Source organism: Prinia subflava, chromosome 24, assembly GCF_021018805.1.
Source record: "Prinia subflava isolate CZ2003 ecotype Zambia chromosome 24, Cam_Psub_1.2, whole genome shotgun sequence".
In the NCBI taxonomy this organism is placed as follows: domain Eukaryota; kingdom Metazoa; phylum Chordata; class Aves; order Passeriformes; family Cisticolidae; genus Prinia; species Prinia subflava.
In genome coordinates, this window is record NC_086270.1 from 960,125 (window position 1) to 981,053 (window position 20,929).

At 59.3% G+C, this 20,929-nt stretch overlaps 1 protein-coding gene across 1 annotated transcript in view; it reads left to right on the forward strand.

The window, feature by feature from the left end:
- The first annotated feature begins 16,061 nt into the window (after positions 1-16,061).
- The window catches only part of RUNX3 (RUNX family transcription factor 3), a 34,329-nt gene continuing 29,461 nt past the window's right edge, over positions 16,062-20,929 (forward strand). The window contains exons 1-2 of the mRNA XM_063418969.1: positions 16,062-16,322; positions 17,224-17,380. Coding sequence (XP_063275039.1) covers positions 16,062-16,322; positions 17,224-17,380 — 418 coding nt within the window. The remainder of the gene's footprint in view (positions 16,323-17,223; positions 17,381-20,929) is intronic.

A 20,929-nucleotide genomic window follows, 5' to 3' on the forward strand; every position in this document is an offset into this window, starting at 1 on the left:
GGGGTGGCCGGGGGTGGCCGGGGCCCAGCGGCTCCGGTGGCCACGGGATGGGAGAGCCCCAGGGCCACGGCTCTGGCCATGCCCGGGGTGCCCTGTCCAGCCCAGCCATGCCCTGTCCAGCCTGGTCCTGCCCTGTCCACCCTGGCCATGCCCTGTCCAGCCCGGCCGTGCCCTGTCCAGCCTGGTCCTGCCCTGTCCAGCCCGGCCGTGCCCTGTCCAGCCTGGCCATGCCCTGTCCAGCCTGGCCGTGCCCTGTCCAGCCCATCCTGCGGCCACAGGCTCGGCAGCACTAGAGGGAGACAAAGCCCCGCGCTCGGCTGGGGGTGCCCGGGGGTGGCAATGGGAGCCCAGAGCAGCCCCGGGCCAGAGCTCAGCCTGGCACCGGGCAAACCGGGCAGAATAATTAAAACACTGATTGCACCCTCTGTGCCACGGCAGCGGGGAGGGAACGACCCTGGGCAAGATTCTGGGAAGGGTTTTGGGGTGTTTGGGGCGAGGGCTCAGTCCAGGTGTCAGACGCTGCTGCCAGCCCAGGATATCCTCTGTGGGCTGAGGGATGCAAACCAGCTCTGGCTGTGTTTATTTGTTTAGAGCCACCGTTTGTCTTTTTTTGGCTTCTAACCCGGCCTCCTCCGAGCAGCCTCATTTGTTTAGGCAGCTCCTCTGTCTCAGGGCTTGACAAAAGGGTTTTTCTAGGGCTCTTTGCAGGCTCTGAGATCCCCCAGTGAAGCCAGAGCTCCCCGGGGCTGCTCGGGGAGGGCCCAGGCTGTGGTGGCTCCTCGGGGACCTGGTGGCAGCTGAGCTTTGGGGACACTCAGGGAAGCCACCCCAGGTCCCTGCAGGAGGCTCCCAGCACTGCTGTGGGGTGGTGGAACTGGGGCATCTTCAGGGCACCTCCCCGAGGTCCCCAAAGCAGCCCCTGCTGAGCTTCTGCAGGACCAGGGACATCCTCAGGTGACACCCTGGGGCCTTTCCCATCGCTGGCGTGCTGGTGGCAACCTCAGGAAGGGGTTTGTAGCCAACCCGGGGAAGTCTTTCCCCCCTTCTTCCTTCCTCTTTCCCCCCCTTCACTCTCAGAATCAGTGTTAAAGGTGCAGAAATTAACACCCAGCATAAACAGAACTGGGGATGAACTGGGGATACAAACACCACAAACTCACCCCAGGACAGCCCTGGAGCTGCTGCATTTGGGGTTTGGGGCAGACCCCCAGCCCCTGGTGGGACACCCAAGGGTGGGGAGAGCCCTGCCCAACCCCTGCCCCTCCTCGGGGAGCAGCTCTGCCCTTCCCCTGCTGCTGGCACGGAGGAGGAGGAGGGTGCAGCCGTGCCCTGCAGCTCCTGCAGTGAATCACTCAGCTCCGGGCGCGTCCTGCAGCGTGCCGGGGGCTAATGCTGCCCTGTGCTAATGTAGGAAATCATTAAAGATCAATAAAGGAATCATTAGCAGCGCGACGCCCTCGCCCGCCCGCCCGGGCTGCGGATCCCCCACTTAATCCGGCCATAAAAACGGCACCATGAGCTCATTTTAATGGGTGTCAGCAAGATGGATTGGCCGGGGCCAGAGGTTACAGCAGCAATTTGGGAGCAGCACCGCTAATGCACTTGTAACTCTGCTACACTTTAATGCAAGTTAAACAGAAAATGCCCTGAAACCGCAGCCGGGCCTCCCCTGCAGGCGCTGTGAAGGACTCTGGGCGTAATGCGGGATCCAGGAGGAGCAGGGGCTCGGTTAAAGCAGAACCAGCCCCAGGCAGCTCCGTGGGGAGAGCTCCCCGCAGCCTCTGTGGGGCTGGGGTTGGGATTCCAAAATCGTTCCTGAATCTGCTCCCGAGGGGCTTTCCCTGCTCACCTGTGCTTCGGAGGGACTCTTGAGCTGTTAACACGTTTGCTTTTCCCCAGGGGGTCCCCAGGGTGTCCCTGCTGTCCCCAGGGTCCCCAGGGTGTGCCCAGGGTGTCCCCAGGGGGTCCCTGCTGTCCCCAGGGTCCCCAGGGTGTGCCCAGGGTCCTCAGGGTGTCCCCAGGGGTCCCCAGGGTGTTCCCAGGGTGTCCCCAGGGTCCCCAGTGTGTCCCCAGTGTGTCCCCAGGGTGTCCCCAGGGTCCCCAGTGTGTCCCCAGGGTGTCCCCAGGGTGTCCCCAGGGTGTCCCGGCCCCCAGACCCAGCGGGATGTGCCGGTCCAGCCCCACAGGGCCGTGGGGGGAGTTTGCGTTTCCCTTCAGCCCGGGGGAGTCGCCTCAGCCCTCCGAGCTGCGACTTTCTGCACTGAAACCTTCGAGAAGCCTCGAGGCGTTTCCTCCCGGCACAAACCTTGCTGCTGTGGTTTTTTATTTGTTTGTGTTTTTGGTTTTTTTTCTCCTTTTCTGATCTGCTTTTTAGGTTTGGATCCTTGATGTGCTCTCTCGCAGTTCTCAAAATCGCTCAGGAACTGGGAGAAAGCGGATTTGGGGTGGATTGTTCCTTCCAGAGCAGCCCGTGGCCCTGTGCTGGTGTCACCCATTGTCACCCATTGTCACCCACACCACACTTGGCCCCCGTCTGCCCTGGTACCCCCAAAACACGAGTGAAACATGGCCCTGTGGTTGATTTTTAGGGTTTTATTTTTTCTCCCCCCAGCTTGCAAACGAGGCCCTTCCAAACTGATTCAGAGGAAATTACAGGAATTCAGCATTTCGATCTGGGAGCGTTTTGGTTTCAGGGGGAGCCCTGGGGGAGGTGGAGCCCCCCCAGCTCCTCCTGCACCCCTGGGTGCATCAGCAGCACCCCTGGAGTCCCCGGGGTGGCTTTGTGCTGGCGCTGTCCCCAGGAGGAGCCACCCCCGGCCCTGCTGGGGCTCCTCGCCCGGGCAGGGGGGACCAGGGAGGGGACAGCAGCCTCAGGGGTCCCCACCTCGCACCCGAGGGCGTGGAGACAGCCAGAAATGGGCGTTTTCGCCCCCAAAATGCCACCCTGAGACAGCCAGAAATGGGCATTTTCACCCCAAAAATGCCACCCTGGGAGACCCAGAAATGGGCATTTTCACCCCAAAAATGCCACCCTGAGAGAGCCAGAAATGGGCGTTTTCGCCCCCAAAATGCCACCCTGAGACAGCCAGAAATGGGTGTTTTCCCCCTGAAGGATTTTTGCTCCTCCGTGGGGATGGGGGTCTGGGGGTCCCGACCCTGCAGCTGCCCGGGGGTCCCGGAGCCCCCCAAGGCTCCCCTGGGGCTCAGAGGTGCCCTGAGCACCCCTAACTGTGGGATCCCATTTCAGAGAAGAGCTTTGGCTTTTCTTTGAGGGTTTGGGTGTGGGTTATTTTTTTTTTTTTTTTTCAGGCAGGGGACTTTTTCCTCTGTTTGAAGAGGAGAAGAAAAAAAAAAGAAAAATAAGAAAAAAAAAGAAAAGCCGTTTTTGGAGCTTTATCCTGTGAAAAGCTCCGCCCCTGATGCGTTGCAGGGCCGGGGAGGCAGCGGCACCAATTACTGGAGGCTGGCGCGGGGGGCGCTTTTTTATTATTATTATTTCTTCTTCTTTCTTTTTTTTTTTTTCTTTTTTTTTTTTTTTTTTTAATTTTTTTTTTTGGCCCGGTTTTTTTCTTTTCCTCCCCGGCCTTGCCTGTGACTCACCCGGCGGCAGCGAAGACACGAGAGAGCGGCAGCTCGGAGCACAAACCGCACGTCTGCAGGAGGTTCCCACGGTCTGGCTTTAAATAGAGCCCGAGCCGCGGCCGGGCTGGGGCTGCGCTTCCTCCCGGCCTCATCCTCTTCCTCTCCGAGCACCTTCCCCTTTCCCCCAACCCCCCAAATTAAAAGAATATCACCCCACGGGGGGTTTTTTTATTCCATGGGTGCCGCTCCGAGGTTTCCTGGTCAGAGCCGGGTTCCTGGTAGCCCAAGCCAGGCTCTTGGTGGCCCAAGTCGGGTTTTTGGTGGCCCAAGCTGGGTTTTTGGTGGCCCAGCCCTCCTGGTGGCACTGCCACCGCCTTGGGGACAGGCGCTGCTGCCGCCACGGGTCTGGCCGTGACGCGAAGCAGCTCCTGCAAGGAAAGTGGCACCAAAAGGGGAAAAAAGGAAAAAAAAGATTAAAAATCAAAAAAATCCCCCACGTGGTGAGAAAGGAGAGAGCGGGGCAGGGCCCCCGCAGCCTCCAGGGAATGAGCGGCGGTGGAGGGGCCGGGGGGGACAGGAGGGGACAGGAGAGGGGACAGGAGGGGACAGGAGGGGACAGGCAGTGACAGGAGCTAGGGACAAGTGTAATACTATTGTAATTAAATTACTATTGAAATACTTATTATAATACTTCACCTCTTCCTCCTCCTCCTAATTATATCATTATTATTATCAATAATAATTATGATAATAATAATAATGATGATAATAATAATAATAATTTTTTTCAACTATTTTGTGACCACACATCAAAAATCTTCCCAGCGCTCTGATCTGGATTTTAAACTTGGAAGGGACGAGGGGCCCCGTGGATCAGACCCTTGGAGCAGGAGCGTGGGATGGGAACTCCCTGCTCAGGAGGTGCAGTTCCCACCTTTCCTCTGCAATCCGGGATTTTCCACAAATCTTCCTCTCTCCGGGCAGCGCAGGGTGTGAGGGAGGGGGTACCGAGGGCAGTGGGGTCTTTATGGAGGAAAAATTGGGATTTGGACCTTGCTGGGATGCCCAGGATCAGGCCCGCCCTGCCTGGCAGGTGCCCCTCGAGGTGGCACCAGCAGGGACACCCCGGCTGCTGCGGGGAGCCCTCCTTGGACTGTGCCCACTCCGCGGCCTCAGCCCAGACACAGAAATTCCCCTTTTGTGCAGAAATTGTTGTTTGTTTTCTCTCGAGGGCGGCTCAGCTGGGGGGGCACGGCTGGCCGGGCCCTGGGCCGGTTCAGCCCCAAAAAGGGAAGCGGCTTTGCTCGTGCCCCGGGCATGGATCGAGCTCGGGGGGCTTTCCTTGTGCCCCGGGCATGGATCGAGCTCGGGGGGCTGGACTGAGCTCAGGGGGCTTTCCTCATGCTCCAGGCATGGATTGAGCTCGGGGGGCTGGACTGAGCTCAGGGGGCTTTCCTCATGCTCCAGGCATGGATTGAGCTCGGGGGGATTTTCACACTTTCCCTCCGTGGGGCTGGAAGTGGCCTCAGCCCCGTGAGCACCTCCTGGCCCCGCTTGGCTGGGAAATGCCCCAAACCTGCCCGGCCCTGGGGCTGCTGGGGCAGGGCGGTCACCGCGGGTCACTGCGGGGCCGTGACCGCTGGGTCAGGCAGGGGACACTGCTGGGACCGTCCTGCCCTGTCCTGGGGACACTGCTGGGACCGTCCTGCCCTGTCCTGGGGACACTGCTGGGACCGTCCTGCTCTGCCCTGCCCTGGGGACACTGCTGGGGCTGCAGTGGGACCCAGCCTGGGGCTTCTCCCTCAGGGCTGAAACGTCCTGGCCTGGCTGGGATGGATGGATGGAGGGATGGATGGAGGGATGGATGGAGGGACAGATGGATGGATGGACGGATGGATGGATGGAGGGATGGATGGAGGGATGGATGGAGGGACAGATGGATGGATGGACGGATGGATGGATGGATGGAGGGATGGATGGATGGATGGATGAATGGATGGATGGATGGATGGATGGACAGATGGATGGATGGACGGATGGATGGATGGAGGGATGGATGGATGGATGAATGGATGGATGGATGGATGGATGGACGGACGGACGGATGGAAGGAAGGAAGGAAGGAAGGAAGATGGATGATGGATGATGGATGATGGATGGAAGGAAGGAAGGATGGAGCGGTCCTGTGGCCAATCCCTGCTCCAGGCTCCGCGGGCAGCGGTCACAAGGCCGCTTTGTGCCGGGCCCCGGCGTTCCCAGAGCGGCCTGGCGCCGGCTGGGAGCGCGGGCAGCGCCTCGGACACAGCCAGGAGTTGTTCCTGGGTGGTGACTGGGGGATGCGGGGATCACAGGGATCACAGGGATCGCGGGGATCACATGCCTGCTTTCCCATGGCCCCGGGCGCTCCGTGCCCAGGCTGGGGCAGGGATGTGGCTTTGTGGCCTCGTGGCTCGGACAGGGGGTCATGCCCAGGGCAGCCCTGGGCTCCTGAAGCGGCTCTGGGGGCTCGAATCACTCCACAGCCTCCTCCTCCTCCTCCTCCTCCTCCTCCTCCTCCTCCTTCAAGCAGGAATTTCGGAGCCTGGGTCCGATCCGTGGGGATGTCCATGGCTGTCCCCTGGGTGGAGTTCAGGGCACCACATTCATGCCCTACTGTGCTGGCACTGCCCCACAGGAGCCATCCCTGGGAACCCACGGAAAACCCGGCAGGTCGGAGCCCTGGGGCTGCCCTGGCTGCAGCAGAGACCGGGAGCGCTCGGATTTAAAGCCCCACATGAGGGAAAAATGCAGGATGAGAAATTTCAGGGTGAAGGTTGATTTTGTGAGACTGATGGGATGCCCCGGCTGTGTCTGCTCCATGTCATTATTACTTTATTACTTTGTTGCAGATTGGTTTTATTACTTAAAAATATATACATTTAATAATGGATTTCTGTCATTTGTGCTGAGCAGGAGCTCAGCTGTACCCGCTGCCTTCCTCCTCCTCCTCCTCTCTATCCCTCTCCACTGTTCCTGGTGCCCTTCCTGCAGCCAGAGCTGCTCATTCTGCTGCATGTGCTCCTTTTTTTTTGGCTTAATCCGAATTCCCAGCAGATCCTGGGGAAGAGGAGCCCTCCTCCCCCACAGATGGGAGCAGTCTGGGCACACAGACCCCGTGCCTGCCTGGGAGGCTCCAGACAAGTGGTGCATGTGGGGGAAAAGGCAGCTGAAGGGAGAAAACCACGGCCTGTAAACGGGTTATTACTTCAATCACCCAATTAAGGGATCTATGGGCTCTTTGCTTCGTTTGTTGTAAGGCAACGATTTAATTAATTAGGGAGAAACCTCCCCTCCCGTCTGCCCTGAGTCTGAGTGAGCCCTCGCAGCTCCCAGCCATAAAATCACCAGTTCAAAGAGGATTGCAAGGAAAGGAAGAACCCCAAAGCCCAGCACCCCAAACCCAGCACCCCAAACCCAGCACCCCAAAGCCAGCACCCCAAACCCAGCACCCCAAACCCAGCACCCCAAACCCAGCACCCCACAGCCACAGCCCCGGGGTCAGGCGATGGCACCGAGCTGAGCACAGGACCTCCACCAGCCTGGCCTACCTGGGCTTCCTCCCCCTCCTCCTCCTCCTTTTCCTCTTCCTCCCCTTCCCTGCTGCCTCTCCCAGCCCTCCTCTTCCTCCTGCAGGGCCCAGAGGATGGGATCCAACAGCATCTCCCAGTCCTTGGCCACACACTCCTGTCCCTGTCCCTGTCCCTGTCCCTGTCCCTGTCCCTGTCCCTGTCCCTGTGTCTGTGTCTGTGTCTGTGTCTGTCCCTGTGTCTGTCCCTGTCCCTGTCCCTGTCCCTGTCCCTGTGTCTGTGTCTGTGTCTGTCCCTGTGTCTGTCCCTGTCCCTGTCCCTGTCCCTGTCCCTGTCCCTGTGTCTGTGTCTGTGTCTGTCCCTGTGTCTGTCCCTGTCCCTGTCCCTGTGTCTGTGTCTGTCCCTGTCCCTGTCCCTGTCCCTGTCCCTGTCCCTGTCCCTGTGTCTGTGTCTGTGTCTGTCCCTGTCCCTGTCCTCTGCTCGGGGCCGGTGGCATCACAGACGTGTCCTTTGTGCTCCCTGCAGTTCATTGAAGGCAGTCCCGTGGCAGGGAAAGAAGAGAAGTTCATACAAACCACTTGCAGGGCTCTTCTGAGTCTCTCCTTCTCCCTCCCCGAGCCAGATGAAGAAACGCCGGGGTTTGAGCTGCCTGTTTAAAAATAAAACCCAGCGAGCAGCAGAAATCTCACGTCTGGCCTGCAACCTCCACACAAATAGGAACTCACAAAAGCAATAAACATCTTTGTCTCAGACAGGGTTTTTTATTAAACGGGGGAGAATTAAATGATTGCACCAAGGCTGGAACGTGGCCAAGTGGTGAAACATTTGTTTAGGATTAGGACAAGGGATCCTTGTTGTCTTTAAGGAGGCTCCTCCTGCAGCATCCCGGGGATGCAGCTCCATCCTGCACCTTCCAGGCAGGGGAAAGGGGATGGACAGGGGGGACGGGGAGAATCCCACCCTGGGCTGCTTCCAAAAAATCAGGATGGATTTATCCTCCTCTTCCTCAGCTCTAAAAATGCTTTAAATTTATTATTATTATTATTATTATTATTATTACTACTAGTAGTAGTAGTAGTAGTATTACTACTACTATTGTTACTACTAGTACTATTGCTATTACTATTATTACTATTATTATTATTACTATTATTTACAAGACAATAGGACACCTCTGTGATCTGGGGTTATTTTCCACAACATAAACGCATCAAAAGGAAAAGAAATTTAAAAAAAAAAAGGAAAAAAAAAAAAAGAAAAGGGAAAATAAACGAGGAACAACGATTTTCCATTCCCACTGGAAGCAGCGAGTGCCTTCAGAACATGAGGAATGTATTACTGTGGCTATTGTAAAGCAAAATATAAAAACAACCAAAATAGGAGGAGAAGGGAGACATTAAAAAAAAAAAAAAAAAAAAAAAAGCCTCAATTGGTAAAGGAGACACTGAAAATTGGGCCTTTATTCAGCAAACTCTGCGGTGCAGGAGAGTCTGGCAGGAGGGTTGGAATTTCCAAATTCAAACTGGGGGAGGTGCAGGGATCCCTGTGACGCTGGAAGGGACCTCCCTGCCACCCTCGATGGTGCCAGGTCCAGCAAGGGGCACCCCTGAGGGGTTCACAGCCCTGAGGGGTTCACAGCCCTGAGGGATTCCCACCTCTGGGATACTTCCAAAAAATCAGGATCAGCACAGCCTTTATCCTCCTCTTCCTCATCTCAGTTCCCCTGAACCCTGTAATTGAACAGCGTGGGGTTTTTTTGTTTGTTTGTTTGTTTTAATTAGCCCAGTTTGGAAAATGAGGGAGCCTTTCATTTTATTTTTCCGTAGAATTTGGAAAAATAATTTTTTTTATTTTCCAGCCTGGCAGGGGCAGCCCCAGCCCCTGGGGGCGCTGAGGGGGCTCAGTGTGCCCTCCTGGCACAGGGGGAGGTGGCACAGTGGCACAGGGGGAGGTGGCACAGTGGCACAGAGGGTGGCACTGGGTGGGTTTAAGGCCACTCCAACCCAACCATTCCAGGATTCTGAGCTCTCCCCTGCCCTGCCAAGGCCTCCTCCAGGGCCAGCTCGGGGGAAAACCCCAACCCCACTTCCCAACCCCCAAATTTGGAGGGTGGGCAGGGGCAGGGGGGGTCAGGGCACACTGGGTCGGTGTTTCCCAGCCCAGATCCCCTCTCTGCCCGTGGGAGAGCCCGGGCTGCTCCCGCTCTGTCTGGGCCAGTTCTGCATTTCCCATCCCAGCCCCAGCCTGCTCCCCTGTGCTCCCCAGGCCGTGTCTGAGGAGCCTCCCGTGGCGGCTGCAGCTGACCCAGGCACCTCCTGCTTGCGTAGGAACTTTTATAAGAAACTTCTGCAAAGCCCAGATGAGCTCACGGCGATGAGCGCGGGTTCCCTTTCCAGGCTGAGGAGCAAGCAGTGACTTCAGAGCAGCCCGAAATAACAGCGAGCTGGGGCTGTCTGGGTTCACAGCCAGGAGCCAGAAAAGCTTCTCCTGCCTCGTTTTTAGCCTGTGACTAATCCCCCCAAATCGGGGCTTGGTCTAGGCCTGAGGGATGTGTAAATGTCGGGTGGATTCACAGACTGAGCCCTCCCAGGGGATTTTTTGGAGCTGCTCTCCAGCCTCCAGGCTGACTGATGGGCCATGGGGGGCAAAGTCACATCCGTGAGGGTTTTCATGGAAAGGTAAACCTGAAAGAAATGTTTATATAGGAAAAACCAATCTGAGGAAGGAGCAAAAGCAGCACAACCGGGCCAGGGCAGAAATCACATCCCCAGGGTTATTCTGTGAGTGAAGGTGGTGAATAATGGCAAAGAGCAGATTAACCTGGCCAAAGTGGTGTGACAGGCACAGGCTGAGCTCTGGGACAGGGGAAACTCCCCCTGCAGCCGGGGGATATTTCAGGGGGTCTTTGGGGGCTCAGCACAGCCCCGTTCCCCCTCACAGCAAGGTGCAGACGCTGCCCAGGGGCCCTGCAGGGCTGGGGGCTGCCCAGGGTCTGGTCTGGGAGCCGGGGCTGCCCCCAGGGTGAGCAGTCCGGGTTCCTGTGGCCGCTCTGGTGGCCCACGGAGCAGTTCTGCAGAACTGCGGAGCCTTGGCCCGGCCTGGGGAGCTGCTTCTGCTCAGACGTGACCTCTGTGAGACCCGAGGCAAAAGGGAAACTGGAGTTCCCTGTCTGACACCAGCAGCGCCTCAGGCAGCTGCCAGACCCTCCTGGGGGGGAACACCCCTCCTGTCCCCACAGAGAGGGACAGAGAGGGACAGAGAGGGACAGGGAGGGACACAGAGGGACACAGAGGGACACAGAGGGACACAGAGGGACAGAGAGGCAAAGGGAGGCCTCGGGCCGAGGTTTGCCCTGGCGGGGATGGGGCTGAGCCTGTGGGATCGCGTTCCCCAGGGGTCACTTTCTCCCCTCACCTTCGACTTCCCCAAAGGGAATTTTCCACAGCAGAGCCCAGCACGGCTCCGTCAGCCCGCAGGGCTCGGGCACAGCCCTGGCCAGGGTTTGGTGTGTGGGTGCTGCCCCTGATCCTGCAGGGGCCCTGCTCACAGGAGGATTTGTACCTACAATCATCCCGGCATTTCGGGCCAGGCTGTGGGAACAGCACTGGAAATTCTCCTCGGGCAGCACCGCTGCCCCTCCACAGGACAGGGGCTCTGCTCTCCCACCCCGCCAGGACAGCAGCGGCTGCTGGCTCCAGCTTTTCCAAAGCTCCGCGGCTTTCCAAGGCACGGAACAGCTCCGTGCAGATTTCCCTGTGGCTCAGCGCTGTGCTCAGCACGTGCGGGAGGATTTCCCTGCGCCTTGGAGCCCTGCCCGGGCTCCCTTCCGTGACAGGGCTGCTCCCAGCGCCTCTCTCTTTGAGCTCACAGCTCCAACCCTGCTGCTCTGCGCCCCTTGTGCTTTTCTGGCCGTTGTGAGCCTTTCGGTTCCTCTTTTCGCCATCCAGACGTTTCCCCTTTTGCTTTCCTTTGGAATTTTTTTTAATTTCTGCCCCTGTCGCGTTCTGGGTTTGGAGGGTCTGGGGCACCCCGGGCTGTGCCAGGACAGGAGCCCTGAGCTCTGCGCCCTCCCGGGTGGGTTTGGGCGCCAGGGAAGGTCTCTCCAGGAGTCCCTGAGGTGCCTTCCATGGGGAATGGACGGGTTGGAGGTGTCTCCTCACTCCCTGCAGGATCGGCAGAGGAGGCACCACCCTAAAACTCCTCCGAAACCCCCTGCGAGGGAGAAACCGCCGTGAACTCGAGCAGCTCTGAACAAAGCCCAGAGTTTCCAGTTGTGCTCTGCACCTCTGGGCATTTTTGGAGGAGATGGGGCGTCCTTAGGTGCTCCATAACCTTTGCATGAATGGCTCCTTTTCTCTGCATAAGCACATTCTTGCAGGAGTGTTGGGCTCTCGCTCTGCTCTCGCCCCAACCGTCGGACTCCTCTGTTCACTTGTTTAAATCAAGCATAAAGCTCTAACTGTTCTTTGAATATTTATGACCAGTTTTTATCTCATGCCATGCATACAAAACATACTTGATTCCTTTCCTAAAAGTTTTTTCAAGTGCAAAGTTTTAAAAACATGTGGCTTTTATTGCAGGCAGGAATGAATAACAGCATTCCACCCATAACCACATTAAATGGAACAGTAATATTCATATGCGTAAGGGCAAAAGCTGCCTTGTTTCCTATTTGCAGCCGAACTCTGAAATTAATTAAGAACTAAGAGGATCTGACAGTCATTAAGATCTTTTTAAGAAGGAGTGGAAGTGGCAGATGGGACCCACGCTCCGGCCGTGCTATCAATAGCGCGGAGGATGGAGGATGTGAGCCCCGGGCCGGGGCAGCCCCGCGGCCCCGAACAATGGAGAAAGGCCCTGCCGTGACTCCGCGGCCGCAGCGCTCGCGTCAATCGCACTCGTGCTCCGGAGTCACCTCGCAGCTCTTGAAAACCCCGTCTGATCGCGGGCCGGGCCGCACCGGGCACAGCGCCGGGGGCAGAGCGGCCGGGTCCTCTCGGGAGGGGACAAACCCCCACGGGAGGGGACAAATCCCCCACGGGAGGGGACAAATCCCCCACGGGCAGCGGGACCGCTGCTGGAGCCCCCCGAGCCGCGCCGGGGGAGGCTGCGGCTCCCATCCAAGCCCCGAGTGTCCCCCTGGGGATGCTGAGGGAAATGAGGGCTGGTGACAGAACCCACAGGTCTCAGACGGGGACGAGGGGGCACAGGCGGGGCCCAAAGCTGCCCGGGGTGCCACTGGTGGCGATTTCTCCAGCGCAGCCTTCTGCAGGCGTTCAGATGCTGCTGAATGAACCCCGGCCCCGGCAGCCAGGTGGGAATCCCGAGCTGATTTTCCCCGCTGACAGCGCTCCGTGCCAGCATCTGAAACCCCGGCTGAAGCCTCGCTCCGGCTGCTCCTCTGCTGCCCCAGGCGAGGGTCCCGGGTGCCGGGGCTGTGCACACACAGCGGGGAGGGTCCCCAGGGCTCACTCCATGTCCTGGGCAGGATCCTCAAACAGCAGCGCTGGGACCGGGGCTGATCCCACTGCGGACCCCCGGCCCCAGAGCCCGGGGCAGCCCCGCGGAGCCGTCCTGGGGCCGCTCCGGCAGCCGCCCCCTGCCCAGGACGGGATTTCCCTGATTTATGGCAGGGGCAGCCGCTGCCTTTTCCTCCCCCAGCTTCCCCTCATTCCTCCCGCAGGAGCCTCTGCCCCCAGCGCCCGGAACTGCCCCGTGGAAGCCCCTTCGAGCAGTGACACTCAGGGGTTAAATTTGTCACCACCGTGCACCCCATCGGCCCCGGCATCTGCTGTTTGATTTATGAATGAACCGCACGCTCCCTGCCTGCGTGCCGCTCTCACATCCCCTTCCCTGAGCTCCAAAACAGATCCAGACACCCGCCTGGCCCTACTGAGCGCCGAGCTCCTGAGAGTTCGCGATGAATTTTTAATAGAAAGCTTCCTACGAGCCTCTGCTCTCGCTGCTCTGCTGTCGGAACGAGCGGCTCCGCTGCTAAAAGAGCAGCTCAAATGAATTAAAAACTGCAGAGGAGCCTGTAAGGGAAGCAGTCCCAGCGAGGGATGATTTAAAGAGCTGCTGACCTCCCCGCGACGCGAACAGTAGCTCTGGAGCGTTTGTAAAGAGGCCCGTGCAAATCCCGGGGCTGGTGCTCCATTAACCTCCCCGGGAGCGCGGGGAGGGCGCTGCGGGATGAGCCCCGCGTGTCGACATCTCCCGGTTCGCGGAGGGCCGGAGCACCGGGAGCTCTGGATCCTGCAGTGCTGGAAAAGCACAACTCGAATAAAAACTTCTTCCCCCTCAGGCTCAGCCCCGGAGCTGCGGGGTGGATTTGCTGGCTGGACACTCCCGCAGGAGCAGCCAGGGTGGCTTTGCTGGGCTCTGCACTCCCGCAGGAGCAGCCAGGGTGGCTTTGCTGGGCTCTGCACCTCGGGGAGGGTTTGGGGCTGTGGGGAGCCGGGTTTGTCACGGCTCTGTGGTTTGGGGCTCGCCTTTGCACCGCTGTGACTCAGCACCCACGGGCAGGGCCCTGCTGCGGGCTGTGGGGTGAGGCTGCACCCCGTCCCCCTGAGGGGAGAACAGGGCAGGGTGGGGGGCCAGAGGGTGCTGAGAGAGGGGATTTGAGGACGGGATCAGTCCCGCACACCTGGGGCTGCGGCCGGCAGAGACTCGGGAGGCGCTGGAGGAACGCAGGTGCTGCGATCAGGGCCCGTCCCGACAGGTGGGTCCCAGCATGAAAAGGGGATCAGGGAAATCTGTGGATGGCGGGGCTGCCACAGCGCCGCTGGATAAATCAGGGAAGGACCAGCCCCGCTGCAGGGAGGCGCCTCGGTCCCTAGGGACCCAGCCCCAAAGGGCGAGCGGCACCAGCGGGCTCCGCCTGCCCGTGCGGGACCCCTGCCCTCCGCGGCCCCGGGGGTGACAGGTGACACCGCCAGGGCCCCGTGGGGTGGGATAGTCCCGGGGGTCGGGTCAGCAGCGGGGAGGGGAGAGAGAAGCACCGGGACGGGCGGGGCGGGAGGTGTCGGTATGGCGGGATGGTGCGGGGGTGACAGCAGCCCGGGGGGTGACAGCAGCCCAGGGGCAGTCAGCATCCCGCCCGTCCCGTCCATCTCATCCCGTCCGTCCCGTCCCGTTCCCTCCCGTCCCGTCCCGCCCCGGCGGAGCCCCGGTGCCAACCCGCGGCCGCACCGCCGAACTGCAGCCTCGCCCCGCGTGCTCCGAGTGCCCCCGTCCGCCCCTCCGCGCCCCCCGGGGGTACCGAGCGGCCCCCCGTGCCCGACCCCCGGCAAACCCCGGCCCCGCCCGCTGCTCTGCCCCCGCCCCGGGGTTTGTGCGGGTTCCCCCCGCTGGCGAACGGGCGGCGAAAAGTAGAACTGAACCGGCGGCCGCTTTCACCTAAAAAGGGCAGGATTTGAGCGCCGGTAGCGGCGGGGCCGGCCCGACCCGCGGGGCTCGGGGGTGCCTCGGTGTAACGGGAGCTGAGGGGCGGGAGCCACCGCTCCTCGTTTAAAAACAAAAATGTATTTATTGTAGTTGTTGTTGCTTATCTCTGGGGAACACCGGGGCTTTCTGGGGCTTGCAGAGCCCGGCCCGGGCTCGCCCCTCGAGGCACCGCGGCTCGCGGAGGAAAATGGTTCATGACTGAGTGAGGGGAGCCCAGGAAAGGAGGATTTTCTGGTGTTGGGCTTTATTTTGGTTTGTTTTAAGGAAATTTGCGTTTCACACCGGGCAGCGCGGGGCCGGCAATGCCGCGGCCCGGGCGGCTCCTCTCGGACAGACAGTGCCGGTGTGCACACCCCGCCGGACCGAGGCGGGCACCGGGAAACGGCCGGGGAGCAGCGCGGGCACAGCCAGCTCCTCCTCTCGCCCGGTTCTGCCCCGGTTCTGTCCCCGCCCGGCCCGCGGTTCGGAGCACCCGCGGGGCGCAGGGAGCCGCCGCCTTCGTTGTGTTTGCTCCCGTAGAACCGGTGGCTTGGCCACGAATTTTCTGGCCAACGGATTCCGGCCGGAGCCGCCGGCCCTGCCCGCAGCCGCAGCCGCGGGGGAGCCGCCGGGGCCGCCGGGGGCTGCGGGCGCCCCGAGACCGCGGGCGAAGGGGCGGGTCACAGTTTTGTGGAGGGCAGAACGAGGAGGTTTGGGAGCCGCAGTTTTCAGCGCAGGCCGGGAGGCGAACCCCCCGCCGGGGACACGAGTGCAGGAGGTGCCGGTGGTACCGGTGGTCCCCGCTGCCGCCGCTGCCGCCGCCCCGCCGCGGTCGCGCCACCGCGGGGCGGGCACGGGCGGCTGCGGGAGGGCCGGGCGGCGGGGGCCGGGTGTATCCTCGGCCGCTCCCGACGGCCGCGGCTGCGGCCCCAAACCGGCCCCACCGCACCCCAAAACCTCCCCGGCGGCGGCGGCGGCGGCGGCAGAAACCACCGGAGCCCCGACGTGCGCGGGGGGCGTGTCCGGCAGAGACCACGCCCATTTCGCGACAGCCACGCCCATTCTGCCACTAACCACGCCCCTTTCTCCATAACCACGCTGGTGGGCGGGGCCAGGGCACTCCCGCTGTGCTCCCATTGGCGGAGCGGCCCGTCCGTCACGGCCGCCCCGCCCCGCCGGGGCCGGCAGTAAATACGGTACCGGGCGGCGCGGCGGGGCCGGCAGCGGGGCTCGGGCTCGGCACGGAGAGCGGCACCGGCAGCGACACCGGGACTCGGCGCGGAGCGCAGCGCACCCACCGCCGGCGAGCCCCGGAGCCGCGCGGGACCCGATCTCCCGCTCCGCCATCCCCCCCCAGCGCCGCCCCGCCGAGGACGGCGCTCCGCCGGCACGGAGCGAGGCAGCGCGGGGCTCGGCCTCCGCCACCGCCCGCCGAGCCCCGCCGGGTGCCCGCCCGTCCCGCCCGGCTCCCTGACGCCCGCCGTTGTGATGCGTATTCCCGTAGACCCGAGCACCAGCAGGCGCTTTACCCCTCCGTCCACGGCCTTCCCCTGCGGTAAGATGGGCGAGAACAGCGCGGCGCTGGCGGCGCCCGCGCCCGGCGCCCGCGCCCGCCCCGAGGTGCGCTCCGTCGTGGATGTCCTGGCCGACCACGCCGGAGAGCTGGTGCGCACCGACAGCCCCAACTTCTTGTGCTCGGTGCTGCCGTCGCACTGGAGGTGCAACAAGACGCTGCCCGTCGCCTTCAAGGTGAGTCCCGGGCCCCGACGGCTGCCGGGGACCGAGCCCGCCACCCGCTCGCCCCTTCCCGCTTCGGTCCCGACATCGCCGCCGAGCGAGCCCGGGTTATTATTTTTAATCAAATCGCCCGGTTTATTATTTTTAATCAAGTCTCCGCATTGCCCCGCGGTCACGGCATCTTAGATATTCCGTACAGTTAGGAGCTCTCAGGCAACTTTGAAGTTTAATGAGATGGAGGTTAATTACCTTCCTGGGAGAGGGAGAGCGAGGCAGGGCAGGGAGATCTAATCTGCCAAAAGTGGAGCGGAGAGCCGAAGCCCCGGTGCCGGGCGGCGCTCCCGGGCTCACCGGGGCACCCCCGGGCTGGGCATCCCCGCGGCCCCCGCGGGAACGGCACCGGCCCGGGGAAGGGAACCGAGCCCGGGGGAGGCGAGGGGAGCCGGGCAGGGCGGCAGCGGAGCCCCGGCAGCCCGGAGGGGTGAGGGGGGCTCTAAACCGGCTTCCCCCGGCCCCGGGAGCTCCGGGCGCTGCTCCCCGGGACGGCTGCGGGCCCTTCCCCGGTGCCGGTGTTTCCCGGGCCGGACGCGGAGCTCCGGGGCCTCGCCGGCAGCCGCCCCGCGCTCGGCAGCGCTGGATTTTCATCCCGAATCCAACAAAATAAAAGCAGAGACTCCTCCGACCGGGCCGAGGGTGGCCTGACCCCCCCTTCTCCCCCTCCCCGCGGACCCCCCGTCCGCTTTTAACCCTTTCGGAGCGCATTTCCCCCGCCGGTTTTCTCAGCCTTCCTCGGGAGGCTCGGGCTGCTTTTGGTTTTGCTTTGGGGTTTTTTGTGCGGGTTTAGGGGGGAACCGTAGCGCAGGTTGGCCTCGGGAAGGGCAATTTTCGCCTGAAATCTCCGGCCCTGCCCCAGGTCGTGGCGCTCGGAGATGTCCCCGACGGGACCGTGGTCACGGTGATGGCGGGGAACGACGAGAATTACTCGGCGGAGCTGCGCAACGCCTCTGCCGTGATGAAAAACCAAGTGGCGAGATTCAACGACCTCCGATTTGTTGGGAGAAGCGGCAGGGGTGAGTACCGGCCAGGAAATGGTTGGCCCTTTTATTTGGATTTTTTTTTTTTGAGGAAAAAAAAAATTAAAATTTGTTTTATCACTTTTTTTTGTTATTTTCTTATTTTCTTTTATAATTTTTTTATTTTTAAATTTTATTTCGTTGGTTTATTTTTTTAATTGTTATTGTTTTTATTTTATTTTGCGTTATGTTTTATTTCAACTGTGGTTTCGTTGCCGGGAGAAGCCCCCCAGCCCCAGAGCGCTTCCCGAGGGATGCGGGAGGGATGCGGGAGCAGCCCCGGCCCCACCGGCAGCTCTGCCTCGCTCCTCCCAGGGCTTCTTCTCTGCCGAGAATGAAAAAAAAAATTAAATACAAATTTAAAAATATTTAACTATCTCTAAATCTATCTAAATGCAAATAAGGCGGCCCCAGCCCGAATCTTCCCCAATTTCTCCCATCTCGCGGGAGGCAGCGGCGGGGCTCGGTGAGCAAACCCCACCTGCAGCTCGACTTTAAATAGCGACAATCAAGAGTTTAAAGCGAAATAATGACGCAGGGCTCGGCCTGGAGGGCTGCGGCTGCTCGGGGGGATTTCGCTCATTTTTATTTTCCCCACGCTCGTGGCGGGGAAAAGCGGGACGGCAATTTGGCTTCCCGGGTTTTGCCAAATAAATCCGTGCCACCCGAGCAGGGGGAAATAAATCCCTGGAAATGTTAAACCCGGAGCCCTGCCCGCCCTCCCCGCACCTGAGTTTCCGAGGGTATAAATAGAATTTCAGCATTTCATCACCACTGAACGCTGCAGCTCGAAGCCCTCAATTCTGCATTTTGAGTCCAAATAAGAACTCTGTATTTTAATGGAACTCTATATTTTAATGGCCATATGGCAGCATTTTCTCAAAGGCTTCGAATGTATACACACAGTCAGATATATTTTGACTTCTCCGCATTAATTAAAAGCAGTGATGTTAGGAATTATTTGCATGTAATAACTGTTTACTTGTTCCTCTTTATGAAACTTGAATAGTTTACATTCTTTCATACATTTCCTTTTTCCTGTTGGCTCCTTCTCCATGTTGCAGTTTCTTTAAAACTCTCCACTTAACTGGTTGCAGGTTGATGGATGGAAAATGTTTTTCTTTTATGAATTAAGCTTTCATTTCTGTAATCAATTATTCTCTTAGGCTCTTTTCTTTCTGGTTGGGCTTTTTTTTTTTTTTTTTTTTCCTTTTTCTTCGTCCTCGCACTAATTTCCAAACTGAACGCAACCCAATCTCAGCGTGACTCTTGAATTCATTATTAACTCGCTTCCTCTGCACTCTCAGGCTCGGAATTAGCGGGGTTTGGTCTCATAAAGCCCTGATGAATAAACTCCTTCTGGGAGCGCCTCCGCTGCCTCTAACGGGCCGGACTCGGGCGCTGATTATTTTAATTTATTAATTTTTTTCTATATTCGTGTGAGGCGAGGCTGTGTCATACCCAGAGAGGAACAACCCCCGGGGCTCCCCGGGTTTTCTCGCCGTGTCAGGGGCGGATTTCTGCTGCCCCCCCGGCCCGGGGCTCTTTGCAGTGGAAACTCGCTCCTGTTTTTATCGAGTTTTTATTGAGATTTTATCGCGGGTGCCGCGCTCGCCCTGCCGCGTTCGGCTCCATCCCTCCCAGCCCGGTGCTGCTTTCATTTATCCAGAAATTCGGAGCCGCTGTGGAGGCTTCCCTGCGTGTGTACAAATGTTTGTGTAAATCCGAAATGAGCACGTGTGGGTCCGTAAACACGGATCCTGCCCATTCCCGAGCCGGCAGCCGGGCTCTCCTCGGGAAAACACCACTAAAAACGGGCCAGATTTGGGTATTTTTAGTAATAAAATGTCAGGGATTATTCCTCGGTCCTGTGAGCTGCGAAGAGCCGCTCCTAACTCTCCTTCCCCCCAAAATAAATTCCCATCTCCATGTGCAAAACAAAGAGGGGGAAAAAGAGGAAATATCAGATTTTTTTTTTTTAATCAGATTGAGCTGTATAAAATGAAATTTTATAAAATGTAATTCCTGCTGCACCCCCGCTGGAATCTCCCCGCGGAGCATCCCCGGGAGCCGGCGGGGCTCCCAAACCCGCCCGGGGCCGGGGCCCTGCCCCGGTGGGGCTGAGAAACCCCAGCCCGGCTTCCTGAGAAGGCGGGAAATGACTAAAAATGATGCTGGGGCAGAATCGTCATTTTCGGTTCAGGGCAGGGTTTTTGAGAGAGGCAGGGTTTGTGTCTGCAGCGAGGGACTCCGGGGCGGGGAGGTTGTTTCACGTGGAGAGTAAAAAATTAAAGATAATAATAATAATAATTAATATTAATAATAATAAATCAGTGTGAGGGCAGTAGAAACAGGAGGTGCCGGGCTCAGCTCTGCCGTTCTGTGCCTCACAGCCGGGTTTTGCCTGCGAATCCTCTCCCAAATCCCCTGAATTATCGCTCCTCATCCTCCTCACCCCGCGCTCCGGCTCTGCGGAGGTTTTGCCCGCAGCCCCTCGGTTGTTTTTTGTGCTGTTGTTTTTTTCCCGTGGCCGTGGTGGCGCCGGGATGCTCCGCGGGCTCATCCCTGCAGGTTGGCAGCAGGAGCTGCATCCCTGGGGATCTAAAACGATATAATTGCATTTCCCTGGCCTCCCGAATGCTCCTCTCCGTGCAGAGGATGAGCCGCAGGTTTAGCACTGCTCAGCCCTGCTTTGAAAGCCGGGGTGAGGCGGGACTGGTGCTCGCTGTCGGCTTTAGAGCCCCCATTCCCTCCTTTCCGTGCTCCGGGGAGGAATTCTCCCTCCTGAGATAATTCCAGGATGTTCCCCGGGAGAGATAATTTCAAATTTTTCATTTTTTTCCTTTTTTCCTCCTATCTGGATAAATCCTGTTTTGTTTTGCTGTGGATATTCTCAGGCCCGACCCTGTAAAGAGAGGACGGTCTGGATCTGAAAACCCCGATTGCTTCAGGGGAAAAGGGAAAGGAGGTGGTTTCTTACCACTTTTATTTTAGAATGCAGGCTGGAGGAGCAGAAATCCGTCTCACAGAGGTTTACACCTGATACCCGCTGGGGTTCGGGCCTCTCATACCTCTGAAATCCCACAGGGATCGCTGCCGGGGCTTGGCCAGGGCGGTTTGTGCAGCCTCCCTCCTCCAGCCGAGGCTTTCCTGAATTTGGGGGGCCCGAGGGAGAACTGAGGCCCCTCCTGGGGGGTTCTGCTCTCCCAGAGCCCCCCCTGGGCAGGGCAGGGGGCTGGGGCGAGGCTGCCCAGGCTGTGACAGGGGAAGGCTTCGGGGTCAGGGTGGGCCCAGGGACCCTCTGTGATCATAAAGGCATTTTCAGGCTTGAAATTTTCAGGCTTTTCAGGATGGAAGCTCGTTCTTCTGGGGCAAGGGGGGCTCTTCTCGCAAAATTTGGCTCCCAAGAGCTTTTCACTGCTTTATTCTTTTTTTTTTTTTTTTTTTTTTGATAAAAGGTGACAGCTCGGTGCTTCAAAAGCATCTCTGAAACCCTCCCGAGGGTATCCAAACCCTTTCCCAGCAGCAGATTCCCGCTCTCTGGGC